Source organism: Nycticebus coucang, chromosome 20 (genome assembly GCF_027406575.1).
Source record: "Nycticebus coucang isolate mNycCou1 chromosome 20, mNycCou1.pri, whole genome shotgun sequence".
Classification (NCBI taxonomy): domain Eukaryota; kingdom Metazoa; phylum Chordata; class Mammalia; order Primates; family Lorisidae; genus Nycticebus; species Nycticebus coucang.
The window spans coordinates 13,288,497-13,316,337 of NC_069799.1; the positions used below are offsets into that span (position 1 = coordinate 13,288,497).

Consider the following 27,841-nt stretch of genomic DNA (forward strand, 5'->3'; position numbering starts at 1 on the left):
TCTCCCTCCAGGAATGGTTTGCCAGTGCATGCTATTAGCTTGGCAACTTGAAAAATTGCTCGCAGTGATATTTTATCTTTTCTCACTTCTCTGACCAAACAATTATATTTATCTTTATGTTGAATTTGATAGTGTCGACGCAAATTGTATTCTTTAAATATAGACACTATATTCTGGCATATAAAACACACAGTTCTTTCCTTGTACTGCATGAAAAAGTAATCATAAGTCCATTGTTCTTTTAATATCTTACACTCTGACTGAATTTTTCTCTTTCTTGAGATCATTGTTTTCTAGGGATTCCAAATTGCTATTAGTAGGGCAGCGCCTGTAGCTCAAGGAGTAGGGCGCCGGTCCCATATGTTGGAGGTGGTGGGTTCAAACCTAGCCCCGGCCAAAAAAAAAACAAAATACAAATTGCTATTAGTAATATATATATATCACTACAAAAGCAATATACCAGCAATAACTTTGCCCACACAGAGACATATAGACTGCACTGCCCATCTATGCAGTCTGATCAGTGTCCATCAATGCAGCCTTGCCACTGATCAATGTCCATCAATGCAGCCTTGCCAGTCCACATCATTTCAGCCTCACCAGTGCCCATATGGTGGAAGTCCGCTTTTACCTCAGGCTCACACTGGTGTGGTGCAGGAACAGGCATGATTACAGAGCAGATTCCTCCACCACCTTTCCAGTTCACTCTACCCTGTGCGAGCTGCACTGTGATCTGTGAACTCACACAGGAATCTGATCGCAAGGGCGGGAAGACCCATGCAATCAGATTCCACTGCAGGAAAAAAGAAGGCACGTATGCCTTTTTTCTTCCGAATCTAATGCGAGTTCAGCCATACAAGCATATGACTGAACTTGCACTGTTCAGAGATCGCAACAGTGTGAATGGGCGCTTACACAGCACACAACATACAACATCATACACAACTAAATAGCAATCAGAATATAAATGCAGGGGAGTCAGAGAGTTCGACTCACATTCCACACATGTGCACTGTGGGCACGTGATGAGTTGGCTGCTAAGCAGGACAGGCAGCAGCGGCAAAAACACCCAGGGGGCTGGATAAATGTCCTCAGCAGGCTGCATGTGGCCTGTGGTCCGTAGTTTGAGGACCCCTGGAAAGGGAGGTGATGCAATCCTAAAAGTTCCAACTCTGTAGTACCCCATAGGTACCCTTCTCATAGGCCAGTTTGAATCAAGTGGGAGATGCTATTCCAGCCCCTGTAAAACTACAGGATTTCACGGAACTTGGAAATTTGCAAGTTCCAGGAAGTTAAGTTTACAAATTCCCAAGGGCTGAGTCACCATGGAGAGGAACCTGCAGGTGTACCCTTGTGGTCTCCTTGAGAAGACCTGTTTTCCTAGACCTCACCCTTCTCAGGTATCCTCTCTCAGTAGCAGATGCATTTTTTTTTTTTTTTTTTTTTGTAGAGACAGAATCTCACTGTACCGCCCTCGGGTAGAGTGCCGTGGCATCACGCAGCTCACAGCAACCTCCAACTCCTGGGCCTAAGCAATTCTCTTGCCTCAGCCTCCCGAGTAGCTGGGACCACAGGCGCCCGCCACAACGCCCAGCTATTTTTTGGTTGCAATTCAGCCAGGGCTGGGTTTGAACCCACCACCCTTTGTATATGGGGCCGGCGCCTTACCGACTGAGCCACAGGCGCCGCCCCCTTTTTTTTTTTTTTTTTTGTAGAGACAGAGTCTCACTTTACCGCCCTCAGTAGAGTGCCATGATGTCACAGGACTCACAGCAACCTCTAGCTATTGGGCTTCCGTGATTCTCCTGCCTCAGCCTCCCAAGCAGCTGGGATTACAGGCGCCTGCCACAACGCCCGGCTATTTTTTGGTTGCAGTTCAGCCAGGGCTGGGTTTGAACCTGCCACCCTCCGTATATGGGGCCGGCGCCCTACTCACTGAACCACAGGCACCACCCAGCAGATGCATTCTTAATGCCCCATCCCCTTCACTTTGCCCACTCACAGCCACCATAGTGACTGGCCCCATCAGAGAGGAGTTATGAAAGAAAGTCAAGGAGTCCATGGCTTTGCTTCCATGTGACAATAAATGGACATTAATTTGTAAATTCCACTGCCCAGACCAGTCCCTCTCATAGAGCTCTCTTTGCAGGACTGGTTTATTTATCGGCTTCCTCTCCTGACAAGGTGGCAACTGGATTAGCAAAACTGTCCAGCAGAAAACTCAGCACAACCCACATTCTGAGTCTGTGTCCTCAGATAAAATGTGGAACCAACCTGCCCCAGATGGTCAAACAAATTCAGACAACTCAGCAGTCTTCAGTTTTTTGTTTGTTTTGTTTTGGGTTTTTTTGCAGTTTTTGGCTAGGGCTGGGTTTGAACCCACCACCTCCAGCATATGGGGCCTGCGCCCTACCCCTTTGAGCCACAGGTGCCACCCTTTTTTTTTTTTTCTTGAGACAGAGCCTCAAGCTATCACCCTGGGTAGAGTGCCATAGCATCACAGCTCACAGCAACCTCCAACTCCTGGGCTCAAGTGAGTCTTCTGCTTCCACCTCCCAAGTAGCTTGGACTACAGGTGCCCGCCATAACGCCTGACTGTTTTTTGGTTGCAGCCATCATTGTTTGGTGGGCCCAGGCTGGATTCGAACCCTCCAGTTCAGGTGTATGTGGCTGGTGCCTTAGCCGCTTGAGCTACAGGCGCCAAGCCACCTGTTTTGTTTTTTTTTTTTTTGAGACAGAGTCTTACTATGTGGCCCTTGGTAGAGAGCAGTAGCATCCTAGCTCACAGCAACTTCAAACTCTTGGACTTAAGCGATTCTCTGGTCTCAGCCTCCCAAGTAGCTGGGACTACAGGTGCCCACCTCTCCACCTGGCTATTTTTTGTGCAGTTGTCATTGTTTGCCAGGCTGCCAGCCTGGGTGTATGTGGCCCATGCCCTAACCACTGAGCTACAGGCACCGAGCCACATGTTATCTTTTCTTTTTTCTTTTTTTTTTTTTTTTTGAGACAGAGCCTCAAGCTATCACCCTGGGTAGAGTGCTATGGCATCACGGCTCACAGCAACCTCCAACTCCTGGGCTCAAGCGATTCTCCTGCCTCTGCCTCCCAAGTAGCTGGGACTACAGGCACCTACCAAAGCGCCCAGGTATTTTTTGGTTGCAGCCGTCATTGTTGTTTGGCGGCCCCAGGCTGGATTTGAACCCACCAGCTCTGGTGTATGTGGCTGGTGCCTTAGCCACTTGAGCCATAAGTGTGGAGCTTTCTTTTCTTTTTTTTTTTTTGAGACAGTCTCACTATGTCGCCCTGGTAGAGTGCTGTCGCTTCACAGCTCACAGCAACCTCAAACTCTTGGGCTTAAGTGGTTCTCTTGTGACAGCCTCCCAAGTAGCTGGGACTATAGGCACCCGCCATAACACCTGGCTATTTTTTGTTGTAGTTGTTATTTTTCTTTGGCAGGCCCAGGCTGGGTTCCAACCCGCCAGCCCTGGTATGTGTGGCTGGCGCCCTAGGCACTGAGCTACAGGTGCCAAGCCCACATGTTACCTTTTTTCTTTGAGACAGTCTCAGGCTGTTGCCCTGTGTAGAGTGCTGTGACATCACAGCTCACAGCAACCTCAAACTCTTGGGCTTAAGTGATTCTCTTGCCTCAGCCTCCCAAGTAGCTAGGACTACAGGTGCCTGTCACAATGCCCAGCTATTTTTTTGTTGCAGTTGTCATTGTTGTTTCAGCTGACCTGGGCTAGGTTCAAACTGCCAGCCTTGAAGTATGTGGCCAGCACCCTACCCACTGAGCTACGGGCACCACCCATGTTACCTTTTCAATGAAAACACCAACAGGAATATTAATTCATCAAGTGAGTTTTTATTATGCACCTGTGGGTTTGTGAGAATGATGCCAAAGGGGCATCAGAGGAATAAAGAGGGAAGATGCTTCTCGGGCATGGGGTCTCAGCATCTATGGCAAGGTGGAGACATAGCTCCAGTTGGCCTGCCACCCCAGTGAGGAGACAGGGAGAGAGGTGAGGCACCAAGTGGGCCAGCTGTTTTTAGCTGAGGCCAAAAATATCAATGGCCAAGGGCTGACAGATTTTTCCTCAGAGGAGGCAATCCCCGTCTGCCCCCTTTGCATGGGGTGAACCTGGAATTTAAGCTACATTACCTAGGAGGGTTTCCAAACCAGAAGCAATGTGACCTCCTGATTACTGAGGTGACTTGTTGGTTTTGGATAGGTGATGGGGTTCCAGTTCCATGACATACCCTTTGTCACTTTCTCATTTATGATCTGGTTTTACACCTACAACACACTGGTAACTACAGCAATGTTCCTCTTTTAGACAGATGTCTGAAGTCAGAGAGTAAATAACCTTTCCAGGCCTTGGTGGTCCTAACAGAATCCACATAAGTGGGTGGGGATAATTGTGTACAGTGTCAGCCATCTGTTTGGAAATTTTTCTCCCTTGGCCTTTAAAATCCAATTTCTCCCTTTTCTAGGCAGATCAATACAAGAGACAAACTATTTAGAAACTAAAAACCATAACAGTTTATTTCTTTTCTTTTTTGCAGTTTTGGCTGGGGCCGGGCTTGAACCTGCCATCCCCAGTATATGGGACCGGCACCCTACTCCTTGAGACACAGGTGCCACCCACAGTTTATTTCTTTTTCAATGTATGCCCAAATGATTTTATTGCATTTACTGATCCTGGGTATGTAGATGAATCTACACAGAAACAGTAATTATAGTTAGAAAAATCTTTTAACTTCCATCCTGGGTTTTGGGCAGAGGCTTCTTGATGTAAAGATTATGTGGCTGACAAAGAGCAACAGGCACCTTGCATTCATTTGCCCAGGCTTACTGTCCATCGTGGCGTCTCATACACAGATAATAAAATACTTCCCTGGCTGTGGCTTTCACATTCAACCACTGCTGACACAGTTATGACACACCCCAGCTGACATAACTGCTGAGGTTTCACTACCAATGGACTCTCAGGGTAGACCCCCAGGCTCTGAACTTTAAAGACTTAAGATTCTTCCACATTGAGGACACCAGCCCTGAGGGTGGATGCTTGGAGCAAACCCTTCCTTCAATGAGATCAGGTGAATCAGTCATGATAGCACCTTGAAGGATTACCTGGAGTTGTGGGTTGAACTGTGTCCCCCTAAAATTCCAATGTTGAAGTCCTGACCCCTAGTACTTCAGAAAGTGACTTTATTTGGAAATAGCCATTGCAGGTGTAGATGAGTTATACTGGAGTAGGTAGCGTGGTCCCTAACCCAGTATGACAAAAGGGAAATTCAGAGACAGATACTCCACAGCAAAAGCACCATGTAACAATGAAGGCAGAGGTTGGGTAATGCTTTTAACATGCCAAAGAACACCAACAATTGCCAAACAAAGCACCAGAAGCTAGGACAGGCATGGAGTGGATTCTATCCAGGGCCCTCAGAAGGAACAAACTCCACCAACACCTGGGACTTGCAGACTTCAAAACAGTCAGACAATACAATGCCCAGGGTTTGGTGTGTGTACTTCATTACAACAGCCCTGGGAAACGAACCAACCAGCCTCCAAGTACCTGTAGAGTAGGAAGTCATAGAAGATTCTGTGCCAGGGCTTGGCCCACCCAGGCAGAACCCTTCCTTAGGGGCTGAGCTCCATATTCCCAGACAGGACAGATGGGAAGAAGGATTTAAGTGCCTTGTAAATGATGACAATTCAGTTTCCATACCACAAGCATTTACCAAGGACCTTCAGGGTATAAAGAAAAGACATTTTGGGGAGGGTGTGTAACACAGCTTCAAATGCAAGCTTTGCCTTGGATGAGCTCCTGATGCTAACAACCAGCCGCCAAGACAAATCAAAAGGTATGATGAGCTTTTCCAAGCCATGGACTCCAGGCCCCAAAGGACCACCTGATAACCTTGGGGTCTCTGTAGCACTCCATGCCTGCCGGCCTGACGGTCATGGACCCGGGGCTCAGACTTCTGGTGGCATGACATGGCTTGTTGTGGTGGCATGGTGCCCCACTGTGCCTCAAAGTCCTGCCCAGCCTTTCTGTCTTCCTCCTCCCATCACCCTTTAGCAGCTGTCAGATAGGAGGAGGAGCCACCCTCAAACTTTGGAATCTGGTGGTAGTGTTTACACAAAACAGGGTGGGAAAAAGCATATTGCGGGCTGGTTGGTAACCAAGGGTTTGCTGTGACTGGGGCAGCCAAATCCCTCTACCAGCTTTGAGAGCACTGGGTGGGGATCTTGTCAGATACAGACACCCCTGGCATGTTGAAGCTGGTAGTGACACATCTTCCCTGTTTTTTTGGCACAGCAGAAACAAACACTCAGTTGGCCACTACCTCACTATCTGGGGGGAGGGGAGGGACCACCATGGCACCACACAAAAGTCGGATGCTACCTGAGAGCAAAAGGCAGGAGTGGTCTGCTCTCTTATCTTGGGCAAGGTGCGTCCTGGGTTGGGGCGGGAGGGCCATCAGTCCCACTGTGAGGGGAGCACCTGCCCACAGGGGCGGACTCAGTAGGAGTTCAGAGCCTGCTTAGAGCGGCGTTTCATGTGCAGGCGCTCATGGCGGAGGAGGTCGTAGTTCTGCTTGAAGCTCTTGACGCAGTACCGGCACTGAAAGGGCCGGGCTTTGTCCTTTGGGTGGAAGTAGCTGCGGTGCCGCACCAGCTGGTCGTGCCTCTGGAACCCCTTCCCGCAGTCACAGCACTGGTAGCTCAACTCCGACTCGCTCTTTTCCTGCGCGTCTCCAGGCTCCTCGCCAGCGTCCTCCGAGGCTCCCCGCTCCGGTCTGTCCGGTTGCAGGTGTATGCGCCGGTGAGAGAGCAGGTGGGAGTTGAGGCGGAAGCTCTTCCCGCAGGCACCGCACCGGTAAGGCTTCTGCGCCTCGTGGGTCTCCAGGTGACCGTCCAGGTCCTCGCTGTCACTAAACATCTCCCCGCACACGGAGCACTCGTGTGGCTTTTCCCGTTCCCTGCGGCTCCGCAGGTGCCGGATGAAGTTGACTCTCCAGCGGAAGATCTTCCCACAGTTCGGGCACACGTAGGACTTTTTGGAGGTCTGCCCCTCGCCCCCCGCCTCAGCACTACTCAGGTGGGAGGCGTGGAGGCTGCGCTGTGTTTCCGCGGGACTCCCTGGCTCTTCTGCGCAGTAGGGGCCGTGCTGGGAGTCTTCGTCGCCAGAGCTGGACAGGACAATCTCGATGGTCACTTCCTCATTGAGGCTGCGCTCTAGGGATGGTGCGTCACCTCCGGCTACAGGAAGGCATCATGCAGGTTAGTGGTGCCCAGTCCCTCAGACTCTGACCCCGGAAGGTCCAGCCTGGAGTCCAGAAACCCAACATTTTTGTAATGCTCCTTGGTGACTAGGGTGCCCAGCCAGACCTGCAGGGACCACTGGGATAGCCTGTGAGAAGGAAATTCTCAGCCTGGGCCACATTCTGTCCAAAACATCCTGGCACTTCTTTATCCTCTCTCCCTCTTCTCAGCCATTTCCCCCTAACTCCCCACCCAACCCTTTTATTCTCTAGTCACTGAGACCCACTCCCCACCTTACTTAACCAGGCATAGGGAAAAATTCTACCACAACTTGAAGTACTTGGCAGAGAGGAAGACCCTATATTCTATACAAGGAGTCCTAGGGAGGCGCCAGCTAACAGATTCTGGGCACTTAAATGCTTCAGGGACTGTGCTAGACTTCAGACATGTACAGCCCTTTGATACCAGATATTATTATTATACCATGTTATACAAATAAATGAAGTGATTTGTCGCAGGGAGAAGGGTTGAAGCGGTACTGGAGCTCTGCTACTGCCTGATGTTTTTTTTTTTGGAGACACACTCTATCCTCCTGGGTAGAGTGCCATGGCATCATAGTTCACAGCAACCTCAAACTCTTGGGCTCAAGTGAATCTCTTGCTTTAGCCTCCCAAACATCTGGGACTACAGCCCTGCACCACCACGCCCAGCTAATTTTTCTGTTTTTATTTGTTTAATTAATTTATTTTTTGAAGAGACAGAGTCTCAGTATATTGCCCTTGGTAGAGTGCTGTAGTGTCACAGCTCACAGCAATCCCCAACTCCTTGGCTTAGGTGATTCTTTTGCCTGAGCCTTCCGAGTACCTGGGACTACAGGCGTCTGCCGCAAAGCCCAGCTTTTTGTTGCAGTTTGGCCACGGCCGGGTTTGAACCCGCCACCCTCGGTATTTGGGGCCAGCGCCCTACCCACTGAGCCACAGGTGTTGCCCTATTTTTTTTGAGACAGAGTTTCACTTTGTCACCCTCGGTAGAATGCCATGGTGCCACAGGTCACAGAAACCATAAACTCTTGGGCTTAAACGATTCTCCTGTCCCTCTGTAATCCCAAGTAGCTGGGATTACAGGTGCCCACCACAAGGCCCAGCTATTTTTGTTGTTGTTGTTGTAACTGTCATTATTGCTTAGCAGGCTGGGGCTGGGTTTGAACCCCCCAACCCTGGTGTATGTGGCTGGCACCCCAACCACTGCAATATAGGTGCCAAACCTAATTCTTCTATTTTTAGTAGAGGTGGGCTCTCACTCTTGCTCAGGCTGGTCTTGAACTCCTGAGCTCAAGTGATCCACCCACCTTAGCCTCCCAGACTGCTAGGATTGAGGTAGGAGCCACTGTACCTGGCTGGGTTGCCCATGGTCCCTGAGTCCCCCTAGCATCTTCCCCTCACCACATGTGTGAGGCCAATCAGTACTGTTGGGTAAAGACGCTTCATAAATTCTAATGTAGACTGAAGCTGGCTCTATAGATACTGAGTCTCTGATGGTGGAAGGTGGGACTATGGGGAAGGGGTGAACAGGTATCAGAGTCCAGCCTGAGATCCTGACCTGTGGCCCAAAGCTCATCACACAGGTGGCCTCTGTTTCCTCACTTTTGTACAATGTGGAAATCAGGTCTAGAACTTGGTGGTGGTGGGGGTGCTAGATGCTCCCAGACCTTATTGAAAACATGGTTAGTCTGTAATTAATGGCTAGAAGGAGGAAGGCCTTTGCACATTTGAGAAGCTTAAGGCAGGTGGAGCTGGATGAACAGAAGCAGAGCAGGAAGACCCAGAAGCTACAGAGAGCAGGAGAGATAAGCAGGGCGGAACCAGTGGGGGAAATCTGCTCATCAGTTAGCAGGCAGAGGTGTTGGGGTTATGGAGAATGTGAGACTCAGGAGCAGGACGGGAGCCTGCTGAGAACCCATGCAGACTCAGGAAGAAGCCAGCAGATGAGGATGGAGCTCTGTGTGATGCTCATCTCTCTTCTTGGCTTTCTAGTTGCAGGGGCATGTTCTGGCCAAATGGCTTCTCTGAGCTCAGGGCCTTCCTCTGTGAGGTGAGAATGACAGTGGCACCCCATTGTTCCAGTTTGCTGGTGGGGTAAGTTAGGTCATGTACACGATGTACTTTGCGGGCCTCATGGGGTGGACAAGTAGAGCGTCTTAACTAACTTACATCAGCAGTTGAGGAGAAGATACCTGATCGGTGGCCACGGTAGCTCACCCCTGTACTCTTAGCACTCTGAGAGGCTGAGGCAGGTAGACTGCTTGAGCTCAGGAGTTCAAGACCAGACTGAGCAAGAGTGAGACCCTGTCTCTACTAAAAATAGAAAAACTGAGGCAAGAGGATCACTTGAGCCCAAGAGCTTGAGGTTGCTGTGAGCTATGATACCATGCCACTCTACCCAAGGCAACAAAATGAGACTCTATCTCAAGAAAAAAAAAAAAGAAGATAACTGATCAGCCATTCACTTCTGTTAACTGTCCATGAATTTGGGTGGAGGAAGACAAAATGTGCTACAGTAGATTGCTAAGATCTTGTTTGTTAATTTTGTGAGGAGCAGGAATTATGACAGCAGACAGTGCATACTGTGTGCTGAACTGTTTCCCCCTGAAAATTCATATGTTCAACTCCTAACCCTTAGTACCTCAGAATGTGACTGTATTTGGAGACAGGGTTTTTTTTTTGAGACCGAGTCTTATTATGTCGCCCTCAGTAGAGTGCTGTAGAGCATCACAGCTCACAGCAACCTCAAACTCTTGGGCTTAAGTGATTCTCTTGCCTCAGCCTCCCAAGTAGCTGGGACTATAGGCGCCTGTCATAACACCCAGCTATTTTTTGTTGCAGTTGTCATTGCTGTTTTAGCTGCCCCGGGCTGGGTTTGAACCCACCAGCCTCAGTATGTGGCCGGCACCATAAACACTGTGCTATGGGGGCCAAGCCATGGAGACAGGGTCTTTCTAGAGGCAGTCCAGTTAAACTTAGCCCATATGGCTGGACATGGTGGTTCTCATTTGTAATCCTAGCACACCTAGCCAAGGCAGGTGGATTGCCTAAGCTCACAGGTTCAAGACCAGCCAGAGCCAGAGCAAGACCTTGTCTCTAAAAATAGCTGGCCACTGTGGCAGGTTCCTGTTGTCCCAGCTACTTGGGAGGCTGAGGCAAGAGAACTGCTTGAGCCCAAGAGAATGAGGTTGCTGTGAGCTCTCATGCCACAGCACTCTACCAAGGGTAACTGAGACTTTGTCTCCAAAATAAATAAATAAATAAGTAAATAAATAAATGTAAATAAAATAAAATAAGGTCTTATGTGTGAGTCCTAATCAACAGGACTAGATTATAGGAAGTCCCTTATAAGAAGAGAAAATCTGGAAGATTAGGTAAGAACTCACAAAGAAAGGAGTGTCTACAAGCCAAGGGGAAAGACCTCAGAAGAAACCAACTCTGATGACATCTGAATCTTGGACTTTAGCCTCCAGAATTACTAGCAAACAAACCTCTATTGTTTAAGCAATATAGTCTGTGGTACTTTGTTATGGTAGCACTATTAGACTAATACAGACTTTGGCACGAGGACATGGGATGCAGCTCTAACAAATACTAAAATATATAGAAGTGATTTTAGAAATAGGATACGGGTAAAGGCTGAGATTTGAAAGGTACAAGTTAAAAAAAAAAAAAAAGCTGGCTTGGTGCCCATAGCTCAGTGGTTAGGGTACTGGCCATATACACCAAGGCTGCTGGGTTTGAACCCGGCTAAGGCCTGCTAAACAATGACAACTGCAACAAAAAATAGTGAGGTGCTGTGGCAGATGCCTGTAGTCCTGGCTACTTTGGAGGCTGAGTCAAGAGAATTGTTTAAGCCCAAGAGTTCTGAGGTTGCTGTGAGCTGCGACGCCCCAGCACTCTACCGAAGATGACACAGTGAGACCATGTCAAAAAAAAAAGCCTTTCAGAGATGGTTGGTAGAAATACACACACTAAAGGTACTTCTGGGGACTAGCCACATTGGTTCACATTTGCAACCCTAGCACTCTGGGAGGCTGAGGCAAGAGGATCACTTAAGCCTTAGAGTTTGAGGTTGCTGTGAGCTATGGACATCACAGCACTCTAGCAAGGGTGACAAAGTAAGATGCTATCTTGAAGGAAGGAAGGGAGGGAGTGTGGGAGGGAACTTCTGGCAAGATATTAGACAGAAATGAGGAATAAGTTGTTGGACCCTGGAGGAAAGGAGATCTTTGTTGTAAATTGGCAATAAACTTGGTCAAACTGTGTCCTAGTGTTTCAAGAAAAAGATATTTAGGCTCGGCACCCGTAGCTCAGTGAGTAGGGCGCCAGCCACATATACCCAGGCAGGCCGATTCAAACCTGATCTAGGCCTGCTAAATAACAACAACAACAACAACAACAAAAATAGCTGGGCATTGTGGCGGGCACCTGTAGTCCCAGGTACTTTGGAGGCTGAGGCAAGAGAATCGCTTAAGCCCAAGAGTTTGAGGTTGCTGTGAGCTGTGATGCCATGGCACTCTGCCAAAGGTGACAGAGTGAAACTCAAAAAAAGAAAGAAAAGTGTATTTAGCTGAGATGCTTTCTTTTTTCTTCTTTTTGAGACACAGTCTCACTTGGTCACCCTTGCTAGAGTGCATGGCATCATAGCTCACAGCAACCTCAAACTCTTGGGTTCAAGTGATCCTCTTGCCTCAGCCTCCCAAGTAGCTAGGACTATAGGCACCTGGCACAATGCCCAGCTATTTTTTAGAGATGGGGTCTTGCTCTGGGTGAGGCTGGTCTTGAACCTATGAGCTCAGGCAATCCATGCACCTCAGCCTCCCAAGTGCTGAGATTACAGGTGAGTCACTGTGCCTGGCCAGCTGAGATGTTTTCTAAGCAAAGTACTGAAGACATTGCCTAATTTCTCCTTGCTGCTCATAGGAAAATGTGAGAGGAAAGACAGACATTGAAGAAGCAATTTTTGTATGAAAAAGAACCAGGATGTTAAGATTTGGAAAATTTTCAGCCTATCCCTATTGCAGAAAGAAGTGTACTTTTGGAAAGAGTACCAAGAGCACAGCTGGAAAACCATTTGCTGGAGAGATTGAGGGTACAACTCATACAGCCAATCAACCACCTCAGGGGAAGCCAGGAAGCCAGAAATGGTTACCCAGGGAAGATCTATGGAAACACTCCAGTCTGATGGCTTGGAACCCTGTGAACTGCATGAGAGGGCAAAGTTTTTGAGAATTTTATGCCCAACAGAAACACTGCCAACTGGGACTGAAGGGAATAGAGAGGGGATAAAGTGAAGGAATGCTGTCAGACTTTTGGGATTTCACAGAAAGGGCCAATAGAGCTATTTGGTATGAACATGTATTATCCTTTAAGAACAGGGAAGAAATGGGCTGGGTGTGGTGGCTTATGCCTATAATCCTAGCACTCTGGGAGGCTGAGGCGTGGATTGGACAAGCTCATGGGTTCAAAACTAGCCTGACTGAGAGTGAGACCCAGTTTCTAAATACAGCTGGGCCTTATGGTGGGTGCCTATAGTCCCAGCTAGTTGGGAGGCTGAGGCAAGAGAATCACTTGAGTCCAAAACTGAGGTTGCTGTGAGCTGTGACACCACAGCATACTACCAAGGGCGACAAAGTGAGACTCTCAAGAAAAAAAAAAAAGAAAAGAAAAATTAGCTAGGTGTCATGGTAGGCTATAGTCCCAGCTACTTGGGAAGCTGCGGCAGGAGGACAACTTGAACTCAGGAGTCTGAAGTTACTGTGAACTATACTGAGGCCATACCACTCTAATCTGGGCAGCAGAGTGAGACACTGTCTCAAAGAAAAACACAAAAAACGAAAAAAAAAGCTTGGCGCCTATAGCACAATAGTTACAGCACCAGCCACATACACTGAGGGTGGTGGGTTCGAACCCAGCCCGGGCCAGCTAAACAGCTGCAACAAATAATTAGCCAGGAGTTGTGGTGGGTGACTGTAGTCCCAGATTCTTGGGAGGCTGAGGCAAGAGAATCGCTTAAGCCCAAGAGTTTGAGGTTGCTGTAAGCTGTGATGCCACGGCACACTACCAAGGGTGACATAGCGAGACTCTGTCTCAAAAACAAACAAAAAAAAAAAAAGAAAGAAAGAAAAAAGGAAATAAAAAAGCAAAGAAAAAAGGAAACAGTGATCCCAAACGTGGCTTATAGGTTACAGGACTGTCACTGCCATCATGGGTCCAAAAAGCACAGGCTTGGGACATGGAGGGATCACCTCCTGAGCTCCAAATAGCAGGGCTGCCACTCTGATGTCCTGAAGAGTGGTGACCTGGAGAACAGAGAACTGACCCAAAGATGATTACTCTTCTAAGGGAATTTGCCCTGCTGTAGGTTTTAGACTTGCTTGGGACACTCACCCTTTCTTTTCTCCAGTTTCTCTCTTTTGGAATGGGGTGGGGTATCCCTGAATCAACTTGTCAGGATAATGTTAGGGAAGATAGAAAAGAGTTATTGGTCTAAATGCCAACGCATTTATTAAATCACATAATTTTTAACAACAACTTTACAAGGCAGCTACGACCATTATTTCTGTTTTACAGATGAAATATTTAAAGCAGAAAAATGAACTTGCCCAAGATTTCAGAAGAATTGAGCCCAATAGTAGTGGATGACCAGAGCCTGTGGCCCAGCTGCTGCAAGTGTTGCGTGGTGTGTAGGGGGCAGAGTGGCAAAAGTCTGCACCTAGGCCCATAGCTAGAGTGGCAAAAGTCTGCACCTAGGCCCATAGCTAGAGTGGCAAAAGTCTGCACCTAGGCCCATAGCTAACACCTTCGGAAAGGCACACTGAAGGCTGGAAATAAGTGGTTTCCTATGAGCTGGAGGGGCTGAGGGAAAAGCTAAGAGGATAGAAAGCCAGTTGTGAAAAAACAAAATGATAAAAGCATTTAAAAGAAAATAGAATATCCTTATAAAGTTAGGATGGGGAGGCATTCTTAAGTCATAAAACGAAAAAGATTATGAACAAATATATTTACATTTTAAATATGTAAAAAAAATTGTATGCTATAAGGCACAAAAAGTTTTTTAAAAAATGGAAGAAATGATGTATATAAAGACATGAGAGAAAATTGATTCAGACCCTTAATTTTCAGTTTCTATGAATCCATAGTTTAGTAGCATGAAATAAAGAGCATGAGTCTGAAGCATGACAGACACAGTTCAAATCCTTGCTTTGTCACCCACAGCCTGTTGTGTGTTGTGAGCACTGTCCCTTGGGCAAATGACTTCAGTTCTCAGGGCCTTGGGTACCCCAGGTGCAAAATGACACCTATGTCAGAAGGTGCCGTGAGGATACAATACACAAAATCACATGAATACTTTATTCTGGTGCAATACTTGGGGCATAAAGAGAGCTTAACAAATTTGAATGGAAAAATACAAAAAAGAAAAAAGGACAAATGAATATTAAATAGGCAATTCAGAGAAAACACAACAAATTAAAGATATTCTGCCTCAAGAAATATAAACTCCAAATTACCTCTGGTTCTTACAGCTAGAGGAATAAACTGGCAATTATTACAGAAAAAAAAAAGATATTCTGCCTCTGTGACAGACAAAGTAACATTTTCATCTGACTGGCACAAACTGAACAGTATGAGTGAGTCCTGTGAGCGTGGGTAGGAAGAGGCAGACCCTTTACTGGTTGGCAGTGGGTACAGGCTGGCTGGAAAAGCCTTTTATGAAGGTGGGCTGGCAAATAAAAATAGTGCTTACTCTTTGAAATCCAAATGCTTTAAGTCCCAGCCCCTTAGCTGTGCAAGCAACTTCCTGGGATTTTCCAAAACAATGTGTCTAAACCCAGACCCTTCATCTTTTCTTCAGACCAGTCTCCATCATGCAAATGGAGATTGCTGTCCTTCTCAGAAGACTGCTATCCTTCTCAGATAGCAACTCTTGGCTTCCTGCCATTTTGAGCAGATTCTGTCAGAGCATAGGAAGAGAAGGGAACTGAAAACTCCTCTGTGTGAATGAACATCCATCACCTTGTAAAGTGTGCTGATGGGACTGAGAAATGTGCTATGGGCAGAGAAGGCTGGAGAAGATTCAAATGCACTGCAAACATCAAGCCTGCATCCAGACTGAGAGGGTCCCATGGGTCTTTAGAAAACCGGGGCTGGACATCAATGCTTGTGGGGGGGTGGGGGGGGTCTCATCCTTCCAGATCCACTACTCTGTAAAATCCCCCTTGTCCACACAAGATTAGGCTGAGCACAAATGGGCACATGCCCCACATGGAGCTAGGTAAAAATAACACACATCATGCCTCCAAAAGCATGACCGGTAGAAGAAATGATGTGTAAGTCGGTTTCCACAGATGAAAACCACAATGACACAGTGAGTTCAAGTAAGAATCAGAGACTTGGGTTTGGTGTTTAGAAGAATGTCTGAACCTGAGGATTTTAGAAACAGCAACAATTTAGTCTTTGCCTCTGGAGGTGGTGACTTTTACCAGGATGACTCAGAACCTACACAATGGTTATTTCTATGAGGGCAGTAATGGAAATATACTTTTCCTAAGTCCCTTGCAGCTCTAGCATTCCAGAGACCTGCTCTTTAATACTCTGTTCCAGGATTCTGGCCACCCATACTCTCTACAGTAGTGCTATGTCAGCATCCTACCTCAACCCACCTAGGAAAGGCAAGGAGGGAAAATCTGGGATTGGGAATCAGCTGGAGAAAGACCCTAGCAAAACAGAACCAGGGCAAGCGGTCGATAATGCCACAGTGGTGGTCAGCAGGGATCTCAGAGAGTTTAATTCCTGATGGTACTAGGTCCTCCCACCACCACAGATACCTACACGCATACCACACATGCACTTGCACACACACGCCCCACACCCCTAGATCCTCCTTTACCTGGGCAAGTGCTTTGTGCTAGCACCGTCTGCTGGCAGGCCTGGAATTCTGGTACCTGCAGCTCATCCCTTCTCCTCCTTTCTTCCACCTGGAAAGACTGGGGACTTGGAAAGTCTTTTGGAGGAGAAAATGGACAAATCATTTTGTCTTGCATCTGCAGCACTATCCGGGGAAGTACCTGAATAGATGCTAGGTAGTGATCTGAGGTTGGTCCTGGGCTCCCTCCTGGGGCCTGGCACAGGGTGGCCACTTAGTAAGTATTTGCGGAATCAATGAACTTGAAGGCAAAATGAGTCAACTCCACAAACTTGGGTTCTGAAGCTACACAGAATCAATTTAGATCCTGGTTCAGCTCCATCTGTGGCCAGAGACAAGTAACTGACCTAACCCAAAGGCTATTTCCACTTTCTGTGGTGGGTGTTTAAATACAGGGTCCTGTATACCCTGCAGATCCTCCACAAACTGCCTGTGCAGAACCCAAGGGGCAGAATTGAGGCAGATACTGCCACACCACACCAAGGTTCTGGAATGTTTTTTTTTTCTTTTCTCTTTTCTGTTTTTTGAGACAAAGGCTCACTCTGTTGCCCAGGATAAGAGTGTCATGGCGTCTACCTAGCTCAAACTCCTGGGTTCAAGTGATCCTCCTGCCTCAGCCTCCCATGTAGCTGGCTAATTTTTTTTTCTGTTTTTAGTAGAAATAGTAATAGAGTCTCATTCTTGCCCTGGTTGGTCTTGAACTCCTGAGCTCAGGCAATCTACCCACCTCAGCCTCCCACAGTGCTAGGATTATAGGTGTGAGACACCGTGCCTAGCCTGCATTCTTGTTCCTGGTGGGGATGGTGAACCAGAACCTTGTCCGCTCCATGCCAGCTCTAGGCCCCAAAGGAAAAAGGAGGTGTGGGGCTTCTGCTGATTCTATACACAGCTGTTTTCCTCTGAAGAAGCTTCAAAGCACCCAGGCACAGAGATTACAAGGTCTAGTGACACAGACAAGCCTAGAGAAGGACTGGGTGTGGTGGCTCATGCCTGTAATCCTAACACTTGGGAGGCTGAGGCGGGTGGACTGCCTAAGCTCACAGGTTCAAGACAAGCCTGAGCCAGAGCGAGACCTTGTCTCTAAAAATAGACGGGTGTTGTGGCGGGCACCTATAGTCCCAACTACTTGGGAGGCTGAGGCAAGAGGATCTCTTGATACCAAGAGTTTGATGTTGCTGTGAGCTATGATGCCAGAGCACTCTACTGAGGGGTAACAAAGTAATCTGTCTCAAAAAAAGCAAAAAAAAAATAAAAAAAAAAAATAAAAGCCTGGAGAAGGGCTGAAAACTGCCACTGCTGAACCCCAGCACTGCCCTGTGCTTCGGTGTCCTCACAGCAGCCCTGTTCAAGAGCAGATGAGAGGTCTGGACAGGCGAGGCATCTGAAGGGACTGTGCTTAGTACCCAGTTGAGAGGAGACACTCCCTCTCCAACTAGGTTTATCCTGGACCATCAGCACAAAGCAGGCGTTATGTATAGGCAGAGGAGAAAGAAATATCCCTATTATTTCCTAGATCCTGGTAAAGGACACACGATCCCCACACCTGGCAAAATTAAGGTCCCCCAGATTCTTTGTGGGACAAGGCAAGACATGCAAGACCATAACAGAACCGAGGGGCTGGGGGAAGCAGCTGGGAGCTGCCGAGAAGTAAGAACAGACCTTTCTCTTTGGCCCACGGTAACCTTTCCCCTGACTCTGTCCCCCTAGTTCTGGTATCATTCCTCACCCAAGTAGGAGACCTGGGGTGCTTCTTTCCCCTGGAGGTCCTGCAACTCTGGAACCCGTGGCTCATTCTCCTCTCCCTGGGAGAGATCCGGCTGGGTAACTGGGTCATCTGTTCACACAAAAAAGGTAGAATATGTGTTTATCAGTGACTTGCTGCTGCGGCAAACAGAGCAGGTCCAGAAGAAAGAAGGTGAAGGGACTCCAGCAGGCCACAGCCCAATCAGGGGGCAGCAGGGGAGAGCAGGTGGAGGAAGCAAATCAAAAGGAGAGCTGTGGGCACAGGCAGCTCTCTGTGGCCTCTCAGGGATAAAGAAGAAATGAAAAGAGACAACAGGCTTTTTTTTTTTTGTAGAGACAGAGTCTCACTTTATCACCCTGGGTAGAGTGCCATGGCATCACACAGCTCACAGGAACCTCCAACTCCTGGGCTTAGGTGATTCCCTTGCCTCAGCCTCCCGAGTAGCTGGAACTACAGGCGCCCACCACAATGCCTGGCTACTTTTTTGTTGCAGTTTGGCCAGGGCCGGGTTTGAACCTGCCACGTTGGGTATATGGGGCTGGCGCCCTGCCCACCGAGCCACAGGTGCCGCCCTAAGACAACAGGTTTAGTTACCCATAGCACAATGGTTACGGCTCTGGCGGGTTCGAACCCGGCCCTGGCCAGCTAAACAACAATGATAACTGCAACAAAAAATAGCTGGGCATTGTGGTGGGCGCTATAGTCCCAGCTTGGGAGGCTGAGGCAAGAGAATCGCTTAAGCCCAAGGGTTTGAGGTTGCTGTGAGCTGTGACAGCACTGCACTCTATAGAGGGCAGCATAGTTATACTCTGTCTCAAAAAAAAAAAAAAAAGACAACAGATAAGAATGATAGAAAAATGGGTGCACAGTACACAGAACACATGCTGTATCTGGTTTTGTGTGGCAAATGGCCAGGTAAGCCTAATCTACATGTGGTAACATGGCAGACCATGGTCAAGTAGACAAACTGCCTGTGTGGCTGCTGCAGGCAGGTGACCTCCCATCAAAGTCAGGGAGCTGAGAGAGCCGATGTGGCCTCCAGATCCCTGATCTTTTGTTTTGACACAGAGTCTCATTCTGCAGCCCTGGGTATCGTTCCCTGGCCTCATCATAGCTCACAGCAACCTCAAATTCTTGGGCTCAAGAGATCCTCTTGCAGCCAGGCACAGTGGCTCACGCCTGTAATCTTAGCACTCTGGGAGGCTCAGGCAGGTGGATTGCTTGAGCTCGCATGTTCGAGATCAGCCTGAGCAAGAGTGAGACTCCTTCTCTCCTAAAAATAGAAAAATGGAGGCAAGAGGACTGCTTGAGCCCAAAAGTTGGAGATTGCTGTGAGTTATGATGACACTATGGTACTCTACCCAGGGTGATAGCTTGAGACTGTCTCAAAAAAAGAAAAAAAAGAGAGATCCTCTTGCCTCAGTCTCCCTAGTACCTGGAACTACAGGTGCCCGCCATAACATCTAGCTAGCTTCTTACATTTTTAGTAGAGATGAGGACTCATTCTTGATCAAGATGGAAGTTCCCCTGATCTTGGAGGAAGAGGGAACTTTGCTCCATGTGAGACCCTCTGGTTCCCTGGTCTGGGGGTCAGGGGGTTAAGTCTTACTCAGAGGCATTGAGACCCCACAGTCCTCTTCAATGATGAACTCTCCATAGAAGCCAGTCTGGGCAGGGTCTAGGAGGGACCAATCCTCTTCAGAGAAGCATAAGATCATGTCTTTGAATGGAGAAACCCGATTCTGAAACCACAGGAGAATAACAGGATGCTTCAGGATAAGGATGAGGTAGGCATCTCAGTCCATTCAGGCTTCTCTGACACAAGGCAGACTGAGTGGCTTATAAACAGCAGAATGTATTTCTCATTCTCTAGAGGCTGGATGTCCAAGATCAAGACACTCGCCGATTAGATATTTGGGTATTTGGTCAGGGCCTGCTTCTTGGTTCAAAGGCAACTGTTTTTTCTTTATGTACTCATGTGGTAAAAGGGGCCAGGGAGCTTTCTGGGGTTTTTATTTATTTATTTTATGAGACAGAGTCTCAAGCTGTCGCCCTGGGTAGAGTACTTGGGTTCACAGCTCACAGCAACCTCAAACTCCTGGGCTTAAGCAATTCTCTTTCCTCAGCCTCCTAAGCAGCTGGGACTACAAGGCCCGCCCCAACGCCCGGCTGTTTTGGGGTTGTAGTTGTCATTGTTGTTTGGCAGGCCCAGGCCGGATTCGAACCGCCAGCTCCAGTGTATGTGGCTAGTGCCCTAGCTACTGAGCCAGAAGCACCAAGCTTCTGGGGTGTCTTTATAAGGGGACTAATTCCATCATGAGGGCTCTGTCCTCAAGACTTAATCACCTCCCAAAGGTCCCACCTCCTAATACTATCACAATGGCACTTAGGATTTCTTTTTTTCACTTTGTCGCCCTTGATAGAGTACCATGGCATCACACCTCACAGCAACCTCCAGCTCTTGGGCTTGGGCGATTCTCTTGCCTCAGACTCCCGAGTAGCTGGGACTACAGGCGCCCGCCACAAGGCCTGGCTATTTTTTTTTGTTGCAGTTTGGCCAGGGCTGGGTTTGAACCTGCCACCCTTGGTATATGGGGCCAGTGCCCTACTCACTGAGCCCGGCACTTAGGATTTCAACATACAAATTTTGGGGAAACAAAACATTCAGATCATGGCATTCTGCCCTTGCCCCAGTTCATATCCTTCTTGCATGTAAAGAACATGTATTCCATCCTAAGAGCTCCAGAAGTCTTAACTCATCCTAGCATCAACTCAAAAGTCTAAAATCCAATGTCTCATCTAAATAGATACGGGTGAGCTGGCTGAGAAAAATTGCTCTCCAGCTTTGAACCTCTGAAAGCTATCAGAAAAAGGGAAACCTGAAAGAAAAATTTCCTAAAGTGGCCCAAGATGGCTGAGGTTTGGACACAGGGTAATAAAAACTAGGTCTATAGGCTGGGCACAGTGGCTTATGCCTGTAATCCTAGCACTTGGAAGGCTAGAGCGGGAGGATTGCTTGAGCTCACAGGTTTGAGACCATCCTGAGCCAGAATGAGACCTCGTCTCTTAAAAATAGCCAGGCATTGTGGTGGGTGCCTGTAGTCCCAGCTACTAGGGAGGCTGAGGCAAGAGAATCTCTTCAGCCCAAGAGTTGCTGTGAGCTATTGACACCACAGCACTCTACTGGCACTCTACTGAGCGAGGCCAATGAACTAACATTGAACTCTCACTTGCAAGGTTGGGGGGTGTCAAATACTTCACTGACTTGAACTTACTACAATTTTGTCTACCAGATGAAGCACAAAGGCTGGATAGAATCAATCATCCCTTTCCAGACCTTAAGATGCCTGCATACTAGTTAACTTTTTACTCTATACAACTTAAACACATATTTGCCTTGTCTTATGCATAAAGTCACTGAGCACCAATCAGAATTATAAAATTCTGAAAGTGAAAGCTTCACTTTTCCCCTTCTGTCATTTTCTATGATCAGAACGTAAAAATGCTGAGCCTCACTCAGTCCCATGCCAGATGTGTTCTCAGTTTGTGCTGAGTCTGCATCTCTGGGTTGCAATCTTCAAACTTGGCTCAGAGTAAAATTAACTTTGATTTCTTTAAGTCTATAATGTCTGGTCTGTTATGTGCTTCCAAAACACAATAGTAGCACAGGCAGAGGAAAAAGAGAAAAAGGAACAGGTCTCAAGCAAGCTGAAACCCACAGGGCCTGATGCTCTGCCCTCCTGGCCTGCTGTGTCAGAAGTCCCATCTTCTGGGAGGGGCAGGATTTGGACCCCAAAGGCTCTGGGTGGCCCCATACTCTAGGTGGCTCTCTATAGCAGCCCTACTTCTGTGGCAGCTCTGTGACTCTTTTAGAGTTTCAAGGCTCCCTTGGGCTAGAATTGCCCAGATGACTCTACCAGTCTGGGCCTGCTGGGGTGGCTGAAAGGAGGCTCTTTGCTGTGGCCCCATGCTTGCTAGAGCTCTTGCACTCTGGGCCCATGATGGGAGCAAAAGCCTTGATGATTTCTTAACTGCCCTGGGGTTCATGTCTTAGACAATAGCCTCTAGCCTCAGTTTAAGTCTCCTAATCAGAAGGCCCTTTGGCTACACCTTTTATGTTCTCTCCTAAATAGCCACTTTCATCTTTTTTTTTTTTTTTTTGGGCCGGGGCTGGGTTTGAACCCGCCACCTCCGGCATATGGGACCGGCGCCCTACCCTCTGAGCCACAGGCGCCGCCCATCACTTTCATCTTTTTTAACATGGATACCTTGAGAATGTTCCAAAGCCTTAAACTGTGCTTCCCTTTTGAGTAACAATTACATCTCTAAATCATTTCTCTCTTTTCACATTTTATAAACTGCAACTTTGCTTAGATATTTCTGCAGCCAATATCTAATTTCAGTGCTCATAAACTGTACCTTCCACAGCACTAGGACATAAACATACGAGTCAGCCAAATTCTTTGCCAATGTAGAACAAGAGCAGCCTTTCCTCTGGTTTCCAATAACATGTTTCTTATTATGTGAGACCTCATCAGAATAGCCTTTACGGTGGTCCATACTTTTACCATCTATCTGTTCACAACCATTTAGGTAGTCTCTAAGATGCCTGAGACTTCATCTATAGATCTCCTCCCATTTCTCTGAGCCTTTTCACCAGACTCATCCTTAACAGCCTGTCAGGCTGGGCACAGTGGCTCATGCCTGAGCTCAGCAGTTTGAGACAAGTCTGAACAAGAATGAGACCTTGTCTGTACTAAAAACAGAAAAACTAACCTGTTATAGCAACCGTTCTACGAGCTATCTCCCCCTGAGTTTATGCAAGAGTGTCTTCAGTATATATATGTAGAAAAATTATTAGACCACTGGGAATACACATCTTCACCAATATTAAATATTCCCACATCATTCTTCAAGTGTATTACCAAAAGTACACTCCCAACAGGAACTCACTGGCACTCCAGGTTTCCAAACACCTTTGCCAACACTGGGGTGTCAAATGCCTGAGACTCTGGAGACGCCCTGGGGCAACCATAGCATAATAACTCCCTTTTCTTTGATGAACATCGCTTCATGGCTTTATCGATGAATTGGTCTCAACTTGTATGAGATGCTCATTTATTTTCCTTGTCTATATTTCTATTGCATTTTCTGGTTTTCTTTTTCTTTTCTTTTTTTTTTTTTTTTTTAGACAGAGTCTTACTTTGTTACCCTTGGTAGAAGTGCCATGGCATCACAGCTCACAGCAACGTCAAACTCTTGAGTTTGAACAATCCTCTTGCTTCAGCCTCCCCAGCATGGGACTACAGGCACATATCACTACAATCACCTAGTTTTTTATATTTTTAGTAGAGACAGTGTCTCACTTTTGTTCAGGCTGGTCTTGAACTCCTGAGCTCAAGCAATCCATCCGCCTCATTCATCCAGAGTGCTATGAGTACTGACATGAGTCACAGTGCCCACAGCTGCATTTTCTGTTTTTTAAAAATTGGCTTATAGTTTTACATAGTGAATTATGTTTTACTATAGTGCCAGAAAGGATAACATTATTTTGAATTTATTTTTTTGGAGACAAGAGTCTCACTCTGTTGAACCAGAATATAGTACCCTGACATTACAGCTCACAACAACCTCAAACTCCTGGGCTCAAGTGATGCTCTTGCCTCAGCTTCCTGAGTAGTTGGGACTACAGGCACCACAGGGATCCACTACAATACTCAGCTAGTTTTTCTTTTGGTAGAGATGGCATCTCACTTTTGTTCAGGCTGGCCTCGAACTGCTGACTACCTCCCTTACATTGACCACCTCCTTAAGTTGACTTAATTTTCAAAGACTGTGCATGTACTACATATATATATCAGTACAGTTTAACTATAGGTCTAGTTCCTTACATTGACCATCTCTGTATGTTGACCAGTTTGTTACAGTCCCTTGGGTAGTCAACTTACAGAAGTTCTACTGTATATAAAAAATGATTGGGGCGGCACCTGTGGCTCAGTCAGTAGGGTTCTGGCCCCATATACCAAGGGTGGTGGGTTTGAACCCAGCCCCAGCCAGCTAAAACAGCAGTGACAACTGCAACAACAACAACAACAGCTGGGCGTTGTGGCGGGTGCCTGTAGTCCCAGCTACTAGGGAGGCTGAGGCAAGAGAATCACTTGAGCCCAAGAGTTTGAGGTTGCTGTGAGCTGTGACACCATGGCACCCTGCCAAGGGTGACACAGTGAGACTCGGTCTCAAAAAAAAAGACTGGTGGATATTCTAAAAATCATAAATATCTACAGCAATGAAACGGCATGAATGAAATTAAAAGACAAATAGCAAACTGAAAACAAATGTATATGATTTCTGAAAGGCAAAGAATATATCCAGAGAGCCTATGTAAAGCAACTGGAAAGGCCTTCTATCCCAATAGAAAAAGAAAATGGACAAAGAAAATAAGTATCTAAACACATACAAGAAAAGGATCACCATCACCAACATGAAAAATGCATACAAAATACCATTATTAATCATCACTTTAATGAAGATTTGAAAGGTCATGAAATTTCATTTATAAAAATAAAACACATTAAATACCGCGTTAGCCTAAGAAGCCTAAATTCCCACAAATCAATCATAAAAAACCCTCTAGCATCTTCAGAAAGCTATAGTAACTAATGAGAGAATTTAAGAAGGTTGATGGATACAAAGTCAATATATAGAAATCAATTTGCTCTGTTGCCCAGACTATAGTGCAACAGCACAATCATGATTCACTATAAACTACAACTCTTGGGCTCAAGTGATCCTGGTGCCTCAGCTTCCCAAGTAGCCAGGACTACAAGCACATGCCACCATGCCCAGCTAATTAAAGAGTAATTTTTTTTTATAGAGATGTTGTCTCACTATATTGCCCAGGCCGGTCTCGAAGTCCTGGCCTCAAGTGATCCTCCTGTCTCGGCCTCCTGAAAGGCTGAGATTGCAGATGTGAGCCACCATGCTTGGCCTAATTAATTTCTATATACTAGTGACAAATAGCTGGATGATAAAATATACTATATATATAGCATATATATTTTTTATATGCGTTTTTCATATGTTAGTGAAGGTAATCTTTTTCTTGTATGTGTTTGTTTATTTATTTTTTTTAGAGACAGAGTCTCACTTTATCACCCTTGGTGGAGTACCGTGGCGTCACAGCTCACAGCAACCTCCAACTCCTGGGCTTAGGTAATTTTTTTGCTCCAGCCTACCGAGTAGCTGGGACTACAGGCGCCTACCACAACACCTGTAGGCCTGGTGCCCTACCCACTGAGCCACAGACGCCGTTCTCTTGTATATGTTTAGATACTTATTTTCTTGGTCCATTTTCTTTTTTCATATGTACTATATATGAAACTCTATATATATGTATATGTACTATATATGTACTCTCTCTCTCTCTCTATATATATATAGAGAGAGAATATTTTATCATCCAGCTGTTTGTCACTAGTATATAGAATACAATTGCTCAGGCAATCCACCTGCCTTGGCCTCTCAGAGTGTTAGGATTATAAAATATATACATAGTATATTTTATCATCCAGGCCTCCCAGAGTACTAGGCCTATAGGTGTGACACACTGTGCCAGGCCTGAGATATCTACTTTAATGGCCAAAAATTAAAAAACAAAAAACACCAAACTGTTGTAGATACAGAGAAACTGGACCAATCTATTGCATACACACACACATACACATTTATGACAGCATCAAAAATATAAATTATTATTTTTTGAAACAGTCTCACTTTGTTGCCCTTGGTAGAGTGCCATGGTGTCATAGCTCATAGCAACCTCAAACTCTTGGGCTCAAGAGATCCTCTTGCCTCAGCCTCCTGAGTAGCTGGGACCACGGGTGCCTGCCAGAACACCTGGCTATTTTTAGAGACAGGGTGTCACTCTTGCTCCAGCTGGTCTCCAACGCCTGAGCTCAGGCAATCTACCTGCCTCGGCCTCCTAGAGTGCTAGGATTACAGGCGTGAACCACTGAGCCTAGCCTAAAAATATAATATTCTTTAAAAGATGTTTACAAAATATGTACCTGAGCTGAGCCCTGAAGAACTAAACAAATGGAAGAATTTAACAGGTTCCTGGACTGGAAGACCCTGTGTGTTGGTAAGACATGGACTTGCTGGCAGGAGTGACAAACCTGTACCCCAGGGGCTGCATGTGTATTATGTAAGGACTATTTTGCTTGTCTCTGGTGTTGGGATATTGTGAAAATTATGCATGAACCTTGTTTTTGATCCCCAGCTTTCTTTAGCATTTATGTATTTAATCTTGGCCCAAGACAACTTTTATTCCAATGTGTAGCAGAGAAGAAAACAGGTTGGACACTCCGTGACCCACATGAACCTATGGATTCAATGCAGTCCCATACAAAAACTCATCTAAAAATAGATGAGCAGGTTATATGGACATGTGGAATACTTAGAGTAGCCAAAAAAATTATCAAAAACAAGAATCAAGTCAGGATTCATATTACTCCATGTAAAAATTTACTATAAAGTTATAGTGGTATTGCATAAAAGATCAAAATGTAGATCAGTAACAGATATAGCCCAGATGTCCAGATGTATGTGAACAACTGATTTCCAATGTGTGTGACAAGGCAATTTTGATTGGGGAGAGAAAAATCTTTTTTTTTTTTTTTTTGAGAAAGAGTCTTACTATGTCGCCCTTGGTAGAGCACCGTGGCATCACAGCTCACAGCAACCTCAAACTCTTGGGCTCAAACGATTTTCAAACCCTCCACAACACCAGGCTATTTTTTGTTGCAGTTGTCATTGTTGGTTAGCTGGCCTGGGCTGGGCTTGAACCCTCCACCTTCAGTGTACAGCTGGTGCTGTAACCACTGTGCTACGGGCACCAAGTCAAGAAAAATCTTTTCAGTGAATAGTGCTGAAACAATATAAATCAACATTTGAAAAAAAAAAAAAAAAAGACTCTGGCTGGGCAAAGTAGGTCACACCAGCAATCCTTGCACTCTGAAAGGAGGATCAAGAACAGCCTGAGCAAGAGCAAGAGCCCCTCTCTACTAAAAATAAAAAAGTTAGCCTGGCATAGTGGTGAGCACCTAGAGTCCCAGCTACTTGGGAGGCTGAAGCAGGAGGATTGCTTGAACCCAGGAGTTTGAAGTTGCTGTGAGCTAGGCTGATGCCACAGCACTTTAGCCTAGGCAACAGAGTAAGACTCTGTCTCAAAAAAATAAACAAACAGAACCCTACATCTTACATCACACATAAAAAAACATGTAAAAGGAGTCAAAGACAGCCAGGTGTTGCGGCCAGGTGCAGTGGCTCATACCTGTAATCCTAGCACTCTGCGAGGCCCAGGTGGGTGGAAGCCTGAGCTTACAGGGTAGAGACCAGCCTGAGCCAGAGCAAGACCTTGTTTCTAAAAACAGCCAGGCATTGTGGCGGGCACCTGTAGTCCCAGCTATGTGTGAGGCTGAGGCCATAGAATTGCTTACGCCCAGGAGTTTGAGGTTGCTGTGAACTGTGATGCCACAGTATTCTACCAATGGTGACAAAAAAAAAAAAAAAGAAGTGAATATTAATATAAAAAATAAATATTTTTTGAACAATTTCACATAAACTGTGCATGTGTGTACTGTTAATTATTCCTTCAGACCCCTTATCCCAGTCATCAGAGCTGACATAACCCATGTGGGGCACCCCCTTATTGATGTCTCTCCAAGTGCCACACTGGGCTGCACACAACCTGGCGTGGTCTCCCACAGAACGTGTGACCTGAATGTCACTGTGAGCTAAACCCCACCTGAGGGAGGTCTGTATCACAACTGTGCTCTGTTCTTCAGAACCGATCAATA

The 27,841-nt window shown here is 46.6% G+C and overlaps 1 protein-coding gene across 2 annotated transcripts in view; it reads right to left on the minus strand.

Annotated features, from left to right (window-relative positions):
* Nucleotides 1-3,851: 3,851 nt before the first annotated feature.
* The window catches only part of ZNF496 (zinc finger protein 496), a 39,794-nt gene continuing 15,804 nt past the window's right edge, over nucleotides 3,852-27,841 (minus strand). The window contains exons 6-9 of one of the 2 annotated variants that reach the window (XM_053572743.1): nucleotides 19,594-19,726; nucleotides 17,967-18,074; nucleotides 16,205-16,318; nucleotides 3,852-7,267 (exon numbers count right to left, since the gene is read on the minus strand). In XM_053572743.1, coding sequence (XP_053428718.1) covers nucleotides 6,528-7,267; nucleotides 16,205-16,318; nucleotides 17,967-18,074; nucleotides 19,594-19,726 — 1,095 coding nt within the window. In that variant the 3' untranslated portion in view covers nucleotides 3,852-6,527. The remainder of the gene's footprint in view (nucleotides 7,268-16,204; nucleotides 16,319-17,966; nucleotides 18,075-19,593; nucleotides 19,727-27,841) is intronic. The other variant, XM_053572744.1, reaches the window with a different exon arrangement.